Source organism: Cololabis saira, chromosome 8 (assembly GCF_033807715.1).
Source record: "Cololabis saira isolate AMF1-May2022 chromosome 8, fColSai1.1, whole genome shotgun sequence".
NCBI lineage: Eukaryota > Metazoa > Chordata > Actinopteri > Beloniformes > Belonidae > Cololabis > Cololabis saira.
Genome location: NC_084594.1, coordinates 43,418,939 through 43,435,898, shown reverse-complemented (window position 1 = coordinate 43,435,898; position 16,960 = coordinate 43,418,939). Strand labels below are relative to the sequence as shown.

The window sequence follows — 16,960 nt, the reverse complement described above, 5'->3', positions numbered from 1 at the left end:
TAGGTAAATCATTTTATTTCCTCTGTAGTTTCAGTAATATAAATCATGCAAATACATAACAGAAACCCCTGAAACATCAAACTAAAGTTTCACATTAGGAATAATAAAGGGGGACTTTTCACTCGGGTGGGTTGTCGGTGGGCTGTGGGCTTGTGACTACGGCTGAAAACGATCCCTTATCAGTCGTTTACATCCACACAGACCTCGGGGAGTGATTTTATCTGACTGCACGAAATAACATCAACAACGTTTGTGTCTTCTGAAAAATACAGTGGAAAATACACAAATCTCAGTCCACTTGATATCCTATGTACAAATCCAGGTGAGCGAGCGGCTCCCGGGTCACACCAGCGTGGGCACCATGCCGTTGTTGAGGTGGTGGGGGTAGGGCAGGCTGCCGGGGGGGTGCAGGGGCGACGGCGTGGGCAGCAGGTGCGGCGCGTGGCTGTAGGTCAGCAGGGCCCCGGGGCCCAGCGAGAAGGCCCCGCCGCCGTCGTCCAGGCAGGACGCCTGCACGTCCGAGTACGGCTCCATCAGCGCCGCCTTCTTGCTCTTCTTGTTCTTGCTGGACACCTTCCTGTTGCGCGTCTGGATGCCCTCCTTCTTCATGGTGAGCGGCCGGTTGACCTGTGGGAGGAGAGAGCGTCTGTTAGAGACGGCAGGCGTCTGGAGACGCCCCGGAGCAACACAGTCTCACATAAAAACCTGCCTACGTTGGTCCAAAGTGCAAAAACGTAGAGGGGTTACAATAATATCCCTTGAATTGTTACATTGTTACACTTTTTCTGCCTATTCGTTTTGCGTCCAGGTCACGTGACTTTCAAGATTCTGGCCGTGACACCAAAAAACATGGCGGACATTTCTAATTTTTTAGTGAATAAAATCAATATTTTGAGTTAGTTTCTGCATAAAAATGCGTTTTGATTACATTTCTAGTGAGAAATATATATTTTACTTTCATAATATTCACTCAGTGAATGTACATAATCACTCGCTTGCTCGTTTGTTGCGAAGTTTTTTCAGATCTTGCCAGAATAAAAGCTGATTTATGGTTCCGCGTTACACCAACGCAGAGCCTAAAGGCTGAGTGACTTTCAAGATTCTGGCCGTGACACCAAAAAACATGGCGGATATTTCCCATTTTTTAGTGAATGAAATCACTCAGCCTTTAGGTTCTGCGTTGGTGTAACGTGGAACCATAAATCAGCTTTTATTCTGGCGAGATCTGAAAAAACGACCAAGCAAGTGGTGTACATTCACTGAGTGAATATTATGAAAGTAAAATATATATTTCTCACTAAAAATGTAATCAAAATGCATTTTTATGCAGAAACTAACTCAAAATATTGATTTTATTCACAAAAAAATGAGAAATGTCCGCCATGTTTTTTGGTGTCACGGCCAGAATCTTGAAAGTCACGTGACCTGGACACAAAACGAATAGGCAGAAAAAATGTAACAATGTAACAATTCAAGGGCTATTATTGTAACCCCTCTACGTTTTTGCACTTTGGACCAACGTAGGCAGGGTACGTTTTATATATATATTTACGTTGTGCAGCTTGAAGTAGAGTCCGCAGGCGTTGCAGACGGGCTCTCCATTGGCGTTGCGCCTCCACAGGGTCGTCGTGCTCGTGTGGCAGTTGGCGCACAGAGTCCCCGCGCGCTTGCTGACGATCTGAAACACAGAAAAGGAAACTATTAAGGTTTCTGAAGGGCTTTATAAATGTGGCCTCTGGGGGGGGTGTGTGTGTGGCGTCGTACCAGCCGCTTCTTGGGCCGGATCAGGGGTCTGTTCTGGCCGTTCATCTTGTGGTACAGGCCGCAGGCGTTACACAGGTAGTGTCCGGTGCCGTCGCGGCGCCACAGCGGCGTGGCGGTGGCTCCGCAGTTCACGCACTCGCGGGCCTCTGTGGAAGAGCAGACACACGCCGTCACGGCTCCGTACGCGGCTCACAGAGGGAACAGGATGACCCAAAGTGTCAGAACCAATCATTACACAGTTCATGTCTCACTATGAAACCAATGGGGAGCTTCCATCCTGATCTCTGACGACCTGGAGGACGGTCTTACAAACTAAACTTCATTCACCAAATCTGAACCCTCAACTCTTATTATTGCAAAAAAAATTACTTCTCGTGCATTGGAAGAAAAAAGATGTAGCCACCATAAAGATGTGGTTCAGTGACCTCACTAACACACTCCACTTAGAGAGAATAAGATATAATCTTCTGGATAAACTCACTTACTTTGAAAAAATGTGGTCCCCTCTCATTCATTATCTCACACCTTCTATCAGAAAATGGACATTTCCCCTTCACATTAACAAAGTAGTGAACGGACGGAAGAGTAAGACTGGCTAGGGGGGGGCTGTTTAAGTATTTTTACCTTTATTTATAAAATTTTTTATTTACTCATTTATTTATCTATTGTTATTCTTAGCTATTTTTCCTTCTTTGTATTTTGCATTCCACATTTTATATCAGGTTCTTCATTTATTATGTTCTAAGAAAACAAAAAAAGTGCACAATGACCTGTACTCTATGCGCACTGATCAGGGGTGCAGATCCGATGTCAGGATTGGGGAGGACACCAACGTGATTTTAATTTTTAATTTTTTGCCAATATGCAACTCATACCATGCCATAAATTGGTAAAGGCTCGCCAAAAAATACTGCACAGGGAATGATTTATTGTGCTTACCTTTCTTGTTTATTTCTTGTTTATTTGTCCTAAACAGCTTGATTCGAGCCCGTCAAAAATTTTAAAAAATATTAATTCAGACTAAAAAAAAAATATTTATGGCGTAGCAATACTTTCATTCTGTACACCTCAAAACGCACCGTGGATATATTATTTTTTTAGAAATACATTTTTAATAAATATTCTACATATTCAAATCTGAAAATACATTTGTTCAATTTTGAATAATTTAGGGTATTTTTATTGGGGGACAATTCATGTTTTTCAGAAATTGGGGGGGACATGTCCCCCCCGTCCCCCCCGGGATCTGCACCCATGGCCACTGATGTGTGTATACTGTAAATTAGCAACTGTATTTTAATGTGCTCTAATAAAACACACTTGAAGACTGAACTCCCGGCCCTGAGTGTGTGTTCACCTGGAGTGGTGGCCCTCATCTTGTTGCGGAGTTTGGGGGAGTATGAGGGGCTGATCCAGGCTCCGGGGGAGGAGTAGAGGGCCGAGCCGTACTCCTGCGGCCCGCTCATGTAGGAGCTGTAGGGGCTGAGCATGTGAGGGTGGGAGTGGGACGTGGGCGTGTACAGCCCCCCGGCCGCGGGGGTCAGGTTCAGGAAGCTGCCGCCGGCCCCGGGGCCCCCCAGCGGGCTCAGCCGCTCCGCCTTCAGGGCCTCCTGCAGCCGGGGGCTCTCCCGGCCCTCCCGGCCCGGGGACGAGAACATGTCCCTGGAGGCGCTGAAGGCGGAGCCCACCCCGGGCGTGTGCAGCGAGGTGGGCGGGTGGGAGTGCAGCGACGCCTTGCTCAGGGGGCTGCCGCCCCAGGAGGAGGCGGCCGGGCTGTAGGGGGAGGCCAGGGAGTGGCCGGGCACGCCGTCCAGCAGCTGCAGGTTGCTGAGCAGACCCGGAGAGCCGAACACCTGCCGGACTGAAGCAGAAAGACAGAAAACACATTAGTTTAAGACAGTGGTTCTCATGGAGGTACTCCACATTTTGACTTTTTTCTCCACATTTTGACTTTTTTCTCAACATTTTGACTTTTTTCTCCACATTTTGACTTTTTTCTCCACATTTTGACTTTTTTCTCAACATTTTGACTTTTTTCTCAACATTTCTACTTTTTCTCTCCACATTTAGACTTTTTTCTCCACATTTTGACTTTTTTCTACAAATTTTGACTTTTTCTCCACATTTTGACTTTTTTTTCCATATTTTGACTTTTTTCTCAACATTTAGACTTTTTTCTCCACATTTTGAATTTTTTCTCCACATTTTGACTTACTACAGGGGGTACGTGAGATTTTAAAATGACGTATTTAAAAAGTAGCATCCATGCAAAAATCCTTTAAAAATAAATATTTCATAAGTAATTGAGGAAAATATAAGTCTAAGTTCATAAAATGAATTTTATCTTCAGGAGTAGGCTATTCAACTTATTATCCTAAAACCGCAGAGTCTCCCCCACACCAGGATGGTTCCACCTAACCTGTCAATCACCTGGCTTCACCTGTCAATCACTTGGACCAACGATGGAGTCTTGGTTGAAGCATAGCAGCAATATTTTCATGTTTAGTAAATCAGTTACTGATGGCACAGTGCTCGGTTTTAGGTCTTTTTTTTTTACAACCAAAGGTGCTTTACGCTGGTTAGGGGGTGCTTGGCTGAAAAAATATTTCACACGGTTTACATCACTGAAAAAAGGTTGAGGACCACTGGTTTAAGATGTGGAGGAGCTGTGTTTGTGAGCGGCGGGGGTCGGGGGTCACCTGCGCCGTGTCTGTAGCTGGACGCAGCGCGGCCGTGGCTCGGAGTGGGGTAGAACGAGGGCAGGCCGGAGTAGTCCGCCTCCGCGCTGGAGAAGAAGGACTCCCCGTCCTCTCCCGGAGGCAGCAGGTTGGGGTCGGAGGAGAAGACGGCCAGGGGGTCGGAGCCCAGCAGGGAGGGGGACGCCCAGTGGGACTGCTCCGAGGTGTCGTCCATGCTGGCGGGGGGGTCTCAGTCTGCAGCCAAAGAAACAAGGAATCCACGTTAGCTCTCATCTGCCCTTCTCAAGGAATCCCTCGCTCCTCCCTAATCCTCCAGGCCTCGACTTTGATTGAAGCTTCATCATCAAGCGCTTCACTTCACCAGTGTAACTTAAAGTTATCAGACGCAAGATCGCTCGACAGCAGGCTTTTGTCAAACTTCCTTTTCTTGGATCCTCATTTGACTGTGGCTGAAAGTGAAGACTAAAAATAAATGGCTCTATAAATGGGGTGATACAGCAAGTCATCAAACGGTTGCAGAGCGAGCGGCCGAAGTCGGTACGACTGTTAGAGCCGAGCTAAAGATACGCTGCTGAGGGACACACGGGGCCAGGGACGTGCACACACACACACACACGCACGCACGCACGCACGCACGCACGCACGCACGCACGCACGCACGCACGCACGCACACACACACACACACGCACCCGCACACAGTACTTGTACTTCGTTACTTTACACCACTGCTTGATTGTTCTTTTAATTTCTTTACACAGTGATAATGTCAGTGCTAATTCATTCAGTTTACCATCATTGCTTACACACTCTCTCTCTCTCTTTCTCACACACACAAACACACACTCACGCACACGCACACGCAGGTCTCTCAAATTAAAAATAATCTGATCAGAGAACTGCGTTCTCACGCCGGTCTTCCTGTCGTTCAGAGGTGGAAAATATTTCCATTTTCATGCAAGAATCACTCAAAGTTCTGAGTCACACGTTCCAGATTGTTGCTGTAACTCAGAAACGTGACGAGAGGCTGAGTGAAAGTTACAAGTGCTCTCACTTGGTACCTTAGACAGGAAAGAGAAGAGGAAAGACAGGGGACTGATAGCGTCTGATAAAGTCTTATTGTAACACTAAATGCGTCCAGCTCCGCTGATACAACACGATACGCTGAGAGAACCCATCTGATTAATAGAAATCTGCTGGATGTGGAACGTGCAGCGGGAGTGGAGGGCGGCGGGGGCCACGCAGACAGTCGTGGACGGAGGAGTAAATGAAAGCTCTGAGGAGAAAAACCAAAACTAGAAAGTAAAACTTGTTTTCTGTCTGGAGCTTCCTATGAGGTAAGATCATCATTTATTGATTGTCTGTCTCAAATCTGTCTCTAACAGGGAATATATCCAAACACTGCATAAGGCAAGGCAAGGCAAACTTATTTGTACAGCACAATTCAACACAAGCTAATTCAAAGTGCTTTACATCAAAATAAAAGCAGCAAGACACAATTAAACAGTAAATAACAAATAAAATGAAATAAAATGATAAGAAAAGAGGTAAAATAATAAAAAGCACAAGTTGTTAAAAAGTAAGTGCAGTAGAGTCCAGCAGGTAAGTATTTAATTTAAGAGTACGCTTCAGTAAATAGTAATGTTTTTAGGCCTGATTTAAAGAAAGACCTCAGGTCTACAGGGTATAAAGCATAAAGGGTTCAAATATTTGGTCAATTCTTCTTGAATTGATTTAAATATTGATTCTAACTGATATTGCAAATCATTAAAAAAAAACAATTAAGTAAAATAAAACACAAGTGCGAGGAAGGTTCACTGAGCTGGAAACAGACTCTCCTCATCCCACTGCAAAGTTGTCGCCTGCAGTTTCTACCAAAGCAGTAACGGACCTGAGGAACCTCCACTCTCCCCTGCGAGGACGTCCGTCTTCACTTTTCTGTTCAAGCACAACTCCAGGGAAGCACCAGGACCAGCCGGGTCCGGAGAGGAGGCGGCGGGGTTACCTACCTGGGCAGAGGTCACGGGTGAGCGAGAGGCCCGTCCGGTTGGCGTGACAGGTGAGCGTGGCGAGCAGGACGGCGGCTCGGTCCGACTGAGTGTCTGTCGACGCTGCTGCAGGCTGACGGCTTTGACAGCAACTTCTCCAACCAGCAGCAAAGTTTGGGGCTGCGAGACAGCCGTGGGAGGGGTTGGAGACAACTTCTGCACAAGACACACCTCTCTGATCCGCAGGGTGAGGACTTGCGTATGACAGATGTCACATATTTACCACCACCAGTTTTCAAAATCACTTCTGAGTTATTTATCAGCAAATTCCAAATAAATCCAGAAAGGCTTGCGGCACTGGGAGGATGCAGCACAGGTGACGGAGTCGGCCACGGACCCTCCGCTCTTCCTCCATGGCCTCGTCCACATCACGCATGTATCTGATGATTTCCACAAGTGTAAAACACAATATCAGCTCCAAAACCACAGCTGTTATCAAACCGTTACAGGAAGGTGGCAGAAATGTTTGATGCGCTGTCTGTATTCATGAGCAGGATTTTGACATTACACCGGGGAAGGGTGGAGGATTTTTGCAGTTTCAGGCCGTGCAGCACTCATGATGGAAGCTTTTTTTTTTTTTTTGTCTGTTGATGAAATGTGCATATGGCTCCTGATAAGAACAAGCCCACATGGAAAAGAGTTTGACAGACATTTGAACAAAGCAAATATAAAATGCAAAGACTCAATTTCTTTGTGGTCCAAAAAAGCTTACAGTGGAACACAGTAATGCAAATCAGGAAAAGAGCTGCAGTCACAGGGGTAAGATATGGTCTGCACACAGCCCGGCCGTGCACAGGCCAACACTGTCCTAGTCATTTGATAGTCAAAGCAGATCCCCAAATTTCCTCCCTCTTTGTTCATTAACAGTTTTCAGGGAAATCGGGGGAGAAAAACAGTTGGGAGGAATTAGAGCCTTTTTTTAAATCCAACATTGGGCCCTTTTCTGCCATGCACAAACTCCCAGCAGTTAAGTTACAGATAACCCACATCAGTTAGGCCAAATGCAAATCAATACACGGGTCACGGCCGTTGCAGCAGAATGTGTCCCTGAACGGAGCATCTTCCTCCACTCTCCTCTCCTCTGCGGCTACGCTCGCTCCCAGACCAGAGTCTCTGCAGAAACACCTTCAACAGGTGGCTGTCGACTCGGAGCAGGGGGGGGGGGTTTCCTCTCGGTCCAAGGCTCTGCTCTGGGAACTCTGGAGGATGGAGGAACCCGTGTCCAACAAACAAACATAAATACATGCTCCAGAGGGAAATCTAACGTTCTATACCAAAACAGTGACAGTGCTGGCAGGGAGATCAGTGTTTGTAGCGCTAATCTGTGGTGTTTTTGTTCTTCAGTGGGGTCAAAGGTTGCAGGTGGGGAGGACGGCGTGTGAGCTGGCCATGAAGCCACGCGTTACTGACGCATCAACTTAAGCCGCTGCCGTCTCTTTGTGTGGATGCTTTTGCTGCTATTTCAGGACAGTAACGTCCGAATGACACGGAGAAAGATGGCGGCGGCGTTGGCCGTCGATGAGCGTGGATGAGCGTGGAGTTGGGAGGAGCAGAGGGAGAGGAGGTCGACGCGGCCGGCATGAGCGGCCTGCGCTGCGCTGATAAGTCCTTATCAAGATGAAGGCGGGAGGCCAGGAATGACTGGCTCGCTGTTAGACAGCAGCAGACCCGCTGGACCCTGCAGCAAGTTCACACGCACGCACACACACGCACGCACACACACACACACACACACACACACTCACACCTGCTCAGTGATCAGGGTTTGGGCAGTAACCTTCTGAGGTGCTACTAAATGCTGCTGGACAGTTGGGAGGTTGTGTCAATCCGTCGCCGCTGGGTGACGGATGTGTTGTGTGTCACCAGTGGACTGTGAGAAAAGCCTTCAAATTCCCAAGAACCGTGGTTCTGTGAAGGCGGCGGCCTTATCTCTTCAGCGCAGAGATGCAGCAGCAGTTTTTATACCCAGGAGAGCTCTGAGTCGCCACCCGTCCGCCCGTCCGCCCGTCCACCCGTCAGCCCGTCAGCCCTCTCCTCAACACACACTCAGACGCTCCTCACCATCATCATCAACAGTTACCTCCTCAGTAGTGTTGTTGTCACGCTGCACATGCTGTTACCAGTCGACTCATGAGGTGCATCTTAGAGCCACCATGGTCCTCATGATCAGTACTCGAGTTGTAAAAAGAAATCAGGGGGGATGGTGGATTTTATCATATGGGGACAGATAATTTGTGCTGATTACAAATAATATAATATATTACAAATAATAGCAGTGACCAAAACACCTGCAGAAATACTGCAGGAATGACATAGCAGCAGTTAAATGCAGCCTTCTGTAAGCTTTAAATATCCACTGGGCTTACATCAAATACATCAAAACACAACAATAAAAAACACTTTTCTGAACTTATCAATATGACTCTGTCCTTCACAGGATAAGTAACATGGATCACTGCAAAAACTCACAATCTTAACAAGAATATTTGTCTTATTTCTAGTTAAAATGTCTCATTTTAGTAAAAAAATCTCATTACACTTAAAACAAGACTCATCACTGGAAAAAACAACAATTTTCACCTGTTTCTAGTAGATTTTCACTTAAAATAAGTAGAAAAATCTGCCAGTAGAACAAGACTTTTTGCTTGTAATAAGAAGATAAATCTTGTCCCAGTGGCAGATTTTCCTACTTATTTCAAGTGAAAATGTACTTGAAACAGGTGAAAATTGTCAAATAAGTTATTTTTCTGGTGATGACTCTAAATGTTGAAATAGCAGTAAAACCACATTCATTGATGAAATGACATAAGGGATGGAAAGGGGGGATGGCAGTTTTACAGGGGGGATGATTTGGACCGTTTTTATTTCAGGGGGGGATGCCATCCCTCCTCATCCCCCCTCATCTCCCCTCAACTCGAGTACTGCTCATGATCCACCGTGGTCGTCATGATCAGTAGTCGAGTTGTAAAAAAAAAAATCAGGGGGGATGGTGGATTTTATCATATGGGGACAGATAATTTGTGCTGATTACAAATAATATAATATATTACAAATAATAGCAGTGACCAAAACACCTGCAGAAATACTGCAGGAATCACATAGCAGCAGTTAAATGCAGCCTTCTGTAAGCTTTAAATATCCACTGGGTAAGATAAGATAAGATAAGATAATCTTTATTGTCTCCCTTGAGAGAAATTTGTCTTGGACAAAACTAGAGACTCCAGGCACCACATATATAACAAAACATATAAAATCACAATAAACAAATAACACATCGTCATATCCCCCCGCTCTTTGCATGCCCCCCCGCAATGTCCTGAAAACACCTCTACACAAAAAACCCCTTGCTAGAGCAACATTATTGCACTTCCCTCTATACATACAGCAGCATACTCGTTATTGCACATCCCTATAGACATACAAAAGCGCAGTGATTATTGCACATCCCTCTATTCATACAGCAGCACACGTTATTGCACATTCCGCCCTTCCCACACAGACACACACACACACACAGCTCATTTCCTGTTGGTGAGTAACTTAATTGATAATGGAATAAATGAGAATGTATATCTATTGAGCTTACAGCTTGGCAACCTATACCTTCTGCCTGAAGGCATCAGCTCATATTCCCTGTGCAGGATGTGATTTGGGTCTGAGATGATTTTTTGACCTTCCTTCATAAGGGTTTGTTCAAATATCTCCTGCAGGGATGATGGAGGAGCATACCAATTATTTTCCCTGCCCTTTTGATCAGATTTTGGAGTTGTACTTTACATTTAATGGTCAGGTTGCCAAACCAAGTTGTAATGCCATAGCGGATGATGGTTTCTATGGCAGCTCTGTAGAACAACAACATGACATCTTTATCCACTCCATGAACCCTGAGCCTGCGCAAAAAGTACAGGCTCTGGCTGATCCTTGAACAAACATAATCTACATGATGTAACTTAGAATCGGAATAAATAAATGGGCTTATATCAAATACATCAAAACACAAAAATAAAAAACTGTTTCTGAACTTATCAATATGACTCTGTCCTTCACAGGATAAGTAAAATGGATCACTGCAAAAACTCAAAATCTTAACAAGAATATTTGTCTTATTTCTAGTTAAAATGTCTAATTTTAGTAAAAAAAATCTTATTACACTTAAAACAAGACTCATCACTGGAAAAAACAACAATTTTCACCTGTTTCAAGTAGATTTTCTCTTAAAATAAGTAGAAAAATCTGCCAGTGGAACAAGATGTTTTGCTTGTAATAAGAAGATAAATCTTGTCCCACTGGCAGATGTTCTTACTTATTTCAAGTGAAAGTTTACTTGAAACAGGTGAAAATTGTCAAATTGCAGTTTTACTGCGGGGATGATTTTGACCGTTTTTATTTCAGGGGGGATGCCATCCCCCCTCACCCCCCCTCACCCCCCCTCATCCCCCCTCATCCCCCCTCATCCCCCCTCAACTCCAGTACTGGTCATGATCCACCGTGGTTCTCATGATCGATGCATTTGCTGCATCTCAGAGGCGTCAACATGACAGAGGCAGAAGACTGAACCCACATGTGTCGCGTCCTGTAATCGTTTTTGTCTCCAACTTTCCTCCATTTGTTGCTGCACCTGTTTTTAACACTTCTCCTGAACATGGTCTACATACGTCTGTGGGACTCTGGGATGTTATGGGTTCCTGTTTTTGAGTCCATGTCTTTGGAAATCAGCAGTACCAAGTTTTAAAGAATTGTATTGAGCGGTATATGTAGCTTTGGTGCTGCAAATATAAGCCGGTTCCAACCGGTCTCCACTTTTTTTGGTGTGCATATGTGCACACGTATTTATAAACATATTCAAAATCTAACTCTTTTTTTTTTTATGTGGGCGTCCTTAACGCTTCAATTAAATCTATCCTGATTATGAGCGTTTTTACGTGACTTTTGCTGTGGTATTTACCCTGTTGGCCATAAGGTTCAAATAAAACACTTTTTACATCTTTCCATGATATGATTATAAATGCGAAGAGGAATGTTTCTGAAAACTACATTATTCCAACTTTTTCCCACGTTTTGAGCATTCCCATGAACAGCTGCCCATTTTTATTTTTTTATTTCAATAAATCATGTCTATTCACATTCAGTCAATTAGCAGAGTATATGGATAGATAGTGACGAGTAACGGGGCCCTAACGGGGGCCCTAACGCGGGCCCGAACGGGGTCCTGACGGGGTCCTAGGTGAAGGTCAGTCAGCTGAAGCTTCTGCCGCCCTCTGGTGGCGAGCAAAGGTATCACCAAATACCATTTTTTAATAGGTGTAATTTACAATTCTTTTTTTAAAGTCCTTACCAGTCAAGTCTTCAAGACCTTTAAAAAATAAAAAAGGACTTTTTCCCACAGTAAAGTACACTGGACGTCTCAAAGTCTGAAAAAGTTCTGACTTAATGTTCAGAAAACGGTGTTCAGCGCAGGAGGAATTAAACAAGACAAACAAAAAATTGTTCTCCATATCTTCCATGCGGTGTAAACAATGATCAAAGTGACAGTTGAGTTGAACTATTTAAAATTAACATTTTGAAAAGGCAAACCATTTATTTTTAAGTTAGAATTTGGAGCAGCACTTGAATGCATCATCAGCCTCAGAGGGACGCAGGTCGCAAACTTCAACATGAATGAAGAAAAGGCTCCAGTTAAATAAGTTAAAGTTAAATAATAAAATAATCCTCATAGGAAACTCCGGGTAACTTTAACATCTCAATTCATGCTTCAGAAAGTCTGACTTTAGGCTGTAACATATATATATATATATATATATATATATATATATATATATATATATATATATATATATATATATATACAGGACTGTCTCCGAAAATTTTAATATTGTGATTTTCTGTAATGCAATTAGAAAAACAAAAATGTCATACATTCTGGATTCATTACAAATCAACTGAAATATTGCAAGCCTTTTATTATTTCAATATTATAACATGGTTTACAGCTTAAGAAAACTCAAAAATCCTATCTCAGAAAATTAGAATATTCTGGGAATCTTAATCTTAAACTGTATCAGCTGGAACAGCTGATCCAGCTCCTCCAGCTCCTCCAGCTTCTCCAGCTTCTCCAGCTGTTCCAGCTGCTCCAGCTGTTCCAGCTGCTCCAGCTCCCCCCAGTCCTGTTGATGTGTGCGTGTGGGGCAGATATGGGACCCGGCGGGCACAGAGAGGTTCCGGTCCCTGGGCCCCCCGGGCCCCCCCTGTACCAGGGCAGCCACTGCTGCGTGCTGGTGGTCCATGTCTTGGGGCCCTGGACATGTGGCGGAAGGAGTTTCTGGTCCAGGGCGAGCACCAGGATCCATCCCACTTCCCTTTTATCGTCCTGGGCAACAAAACGGACCTGAGCGACCGACAGGTGAGTCAGTCACAGTCCAGGAAAAAGAAGAAGACCAGATTAGACTCCAGCGTCTGGTTACAGGATCTCTACTGTCTTGACCCAAAAGAGCCGTCCCCATACCAAAACTCTGATCAGAAATACTCATAAAGATTGATAACAATAAGGCCATCGCAATAGGGAAGTATTTACATCTGAGCATTCCATGTTATTTTTATGAACATAATAATAATAATGATAAAAATGATAAAAAAAGATGTGCAATACTGGAACATCTGTACTCTGAGTTTACGTCATCATATTCATTCCAAACACAAAGTTTACTTGCATCTCTCTATTTGTACAATAAACTGTACAAAACACACTGAACATAACTCAAGGTCACATTTGAGAAAATATTGGAGTCTTATTTTGTTTTCCAAATGACTTTAATGACTATCGAAATAAAATAGACGGGTCACCTACCCGATTTTTCCACAATAAATACACTCATCTGATTTAATTTATATCTAGTTCGGTGTCCTAAGGATTTCTCACGAGTTCAAGTTCAACTTCGACACCCTCCTACTTTTCCTCTTAAACTCCAGCATCTTCTTTTTATAAATACGTGTGAAAATGTTACACCTGAACCCGTCCCGTCAGTCCGGTGTTGGAGTATATACTTATATAAAGGTGATGAGCTTTTGCAGTCCAGGCCGGTCTTCTGTCAATCCATGCTACTCGTCGAGAACTGCAACTTTGTGGTTCTGCGCATGCGCACAGTCGATTTTCAAAGTTTGATTGCCACGCTCATAATTTCTTGCTTCCCTTCAGTCCACGCTGCTGTTAACGTTTAACGTTAACTTTTAACCTTAAATGTTAAAATTGATAAATTGGGGGGTGTAAGTATGCTGACATTCATCCTACAGGGGCAGTGAGTTGATTAGTATTTTACCTGAATGCATTAAGTGACGGGAGCATTATTTGATAGGATGTTACTGGACTATCAAATTATGCTACTGTGGCAGGATGAGGCTCGACTCCAGAGGTTGGTAAAACACGTCTTTATTCCGTGACAGCGGAATCCAACTGCCCAAAAGAACTGTCAGTTGACAACTGTAAACTAACACACGTTGCTAAGCAACCAAATACATGCTTGTGACCACGCCCCCTTCCATACAGTCCTGATGGGTGCGAGGTCCGTTATTGTGTCCGCCACACAGCCCCCCCCAGAACACCCAGAAGGTTGTCCTTGGAAGGGCCCATCAGTCCCTCACTGGTGGCTTAATCAGCCGACCATAACGGCTGCGCCGTCCTTCCTGTACCACAACAGGAGCATCAGTGTGAGCAGGATGCTGCGGAGAAAAAATAACAGTCTTCGGTGGTAAATTAGAATGTCCATCCTTTGCAGCATCGATAGGAGGTCTCAGTGGAGGGCGTCCACGACGGGGGACCTGGGCCGGGACCACAGCTTCATCCGCTACAGTGTGTGCGGGTTTAAGCCTATCTAGTGCCACGTGCTCTTTGCGGCCTCCTAGGTCTAACAAAAAAACCTTAGGGCCTCTCTCGAGGACTCTAAAGGGGCCGTCGTATGGAGGCCGTAGAGGAGAGCGATGAGCATCATGCCGCACGAAGACAAACTGAGCCGACTTGAGCTCCGATGGAATGAATGTTCACGGAAAACAGTGGTGAATGGGCCCCGGGGTCAAAAAACGATTGGATGCGAAGGGACCGCTTGCTGGGTGAATTTGCGGAGCTGAGCTTTCAGGCAAAAATTCTCCTGGCACACGGAGTGGCTGACCGAACACGAGCTCTGCGGGCGACGCATTTAAATCTTCCTTCGGGGCCGTGCGCAAACCGAGCATGACCCACGATAAGCGGTCCACCCAGTTACCATCCGAGAGCGCAGCACGCAGTGCTGCTTTGAGGGACCTGTGAAAACGTTCACAAAGGCCATTAGCTTGTGGGTGGTATGCAGTAGTACGGTGTACCTGCACTCCCAAAGCTTCTGCCAACGACGACCAAAGTTCTGAAATGAACTGGGGTCCTCTGTCAGACGTGATGTCAGACGGGACACCAAAACGTGAGACCCAGGCACCCAGGAAAGCACGCGCCACATCTTTTGACCCTGTAGAGGAAAGGGGCACTGCCTCGGGCCACCTGGTGGTACGGTCCACCATGGTGAGGAGGTGCGTGTAACCCTGCGATGGAGGAAGAGGGCCCACCAGGTCAATGTGGACATGGTCAAACCGCCTGGCTGGAATGGGGAACGGTTCCAGGGGCGCCTTTGTGTGCTGGTGAACTTTAGCCCGCTGGCATGCTACACATGCAGCTGCCCACTCTTTAACCTCCCTGCGGAGGCCGGGCCAGACAAACTTGGCCCCAACCAGTTTCACTGACGCCCGGATGCCAGGGTGTGAGAGGGAGTGTACGGAATCGAAAACCCGCCGGCGCCAGGAAACTGGGACCACCGGACGGGGCCGACCCGTGGAGATGTCGCAGAGAAGAGCTGGACCTCCGACCTCCACCGCCAAGTTCTCTAGTCTGAGACCGGTACCAGCAGACCTAAGAGTCGCGATGTCCTGGTCATCAGCCTGGTCAGCAGCCATAGCAGAAAAATCAACTCCCAGGTTTACAGGGCACACCAGCGCGCGTGACAGGCAATCGGCCACCAGGTTTGTTTTACCCGCGACATGCCGAATGTCCGTGGTAAACTCTGAGATGGATGCTAGATGGCGCTGCTGGCGAGCGGACCACGGCTCTGTCACTTTAGACATTGCAAATATCAACGGCTTATGGTCTACATATGCCGTGAATGAACGGCCTTCTAGAAAAAAACGAAAATGACGGGTGGCGAGGTACAGCGCCAACAACTCACGGTCAAAAACACTATACTTTCGCTCACTATCACGTCGGGGTCACCAATGTGGCAGGATGAGGCTCGACTCCAGAGGTTGGTAAAACACGTCTTTATTCCGTGACAGCGGAATCCAACTGCCCAAAAGAACTGTCAGTTGACAACTGTAAACTAACACACGTTGCTAAGCAACCAAATACATGCTTGTGACCACGCCCCCTTCCATACAGTCCTGATGGGTGCGAGGTCCGTTATTGTGTCCGCCACACTACTACCCCTGAAATATTGATTTAAAATTGATAATATGGGATGTTGAGTATTTGATCCTTCAAAATACACTACCCCTCACATGAATTGCATTACACTCTGTGAACATTATACGACAAAGAGAAAAAACCCCAATTCTATCGCTTTATTTGATATTTGAAGCTTTGCTTCGTGTATTTCTCGGCGCAGAGCAGCGCGCGCATGCGCGCATCACGTACATATTTGTTGCAAGTTGCTAGGCGACCGAAAAAAAGTTTTTTCCGGTCTGGCGCCGTTTTCCCACTCGTTTGGACGTACAGTAGCGACGGCTCGGTTTGCAAAATGTATCTGTCTGTAGCTGCTCCCAACTTTCGCTACACTGTCCCTGCTTCAAAGAAAAGCCCTGGCTTTAGTTCTTATGAGGAGAAGGAGGAGGAGGAGACGAGCAGCAGTGGACATGTAGTAAAGTATGTGCTTCAGTTTACAAAAGTATTGACACGTGGTCTTTTCATAACCATATATTGATAAATGATTCAATTGATCCTGATATGAGGCATGGAAATCCTATTTTATTTTAAACTAACATTTTATTGTTAAAAGAGCAAAAGAATATCACATTTCTACCACTTTTAAACACACCTGGTATGTCCAAATTCTGGGAGATTTCTCTCTTTTGTCTCTTTATATTGAGGTCACGATAGGCCTGTAGTCTCATCCCACAGCTCATAGACTCACAGCCAAGACCATTCTTCATGTTGATCGTCTCTTATCTACAGGACTGTAATATTGTCATAAAGTTCTTTATTTTCTGTAATGCAATTAAAAAAACAAAAATGTCATACATTCTGGATTCATTACAAATCAACTGAAATATTGCAAGCCTTTTATTATTTTAATATTGCTGATTATGGTTTACAGTTTAAGATTAAGATTCCCCGAATATTAAAATTTTGAGATAGGATATTTGAGTTTTCTTAAGCTGTAAGCCAT

General features: G+C 45.2%; 1 protein-coding gene across 1 annotated transcript; it reads right to left on the bottom strand.

The window, feature by feature from the left end:
* gata1a (GATA binding protein 1a) lies at positions 1-6,876 on the bottom strand. Its single transcript, XM_061728748.1, has 6 exons — positions 6,471-6,876; positions 4,464-4,697; positions 3,122-3,625; positions 1,765-1,910; positions 1,553-1,678; positions 1-627 (listed from the first exon to the last, which is right to left on the bottom strand). Exons 2-6 carry the CDS (start codon positions 4,675-4,677, stop codon positions 343-345), a joined length of 1,275 nt encoding a protein of 424 aa, XP_061584732.1. The 5' UTR covers positions 4,678-4,697; positions 6,471-6,876; the 3' UTR covers positions 1-342.
* Between the last annotated feature and the right edge of the window lie 10,084 nt (positions 6,877-16,960).

Excerpts from the sequence above, each read along its gene's own strand:
- gata1a (XM_061728748.1), bottom strand. The coding sequence starts at position 4,677 with ATGGACGACACCTCGGAGCAGTCCCACTGGGCGTCCCCCTCCCTGCTG. Across the intron at positions 1,679-1,764 it reads TCCGGCCCAAGAAGCGGCTG|ATCGTCAGCAAGCGCGCGGG; the intron begins GTACGACGCCAC and ends TCTGTGTTTCAG. Across the intron at positions 628-1,552 it reads TCTACTTCAAGCTGCACAAC|GTCAACCGGCCGCTCACCAT; the intron begins GTAAATATATAT and ends CTCCTCCCACAG.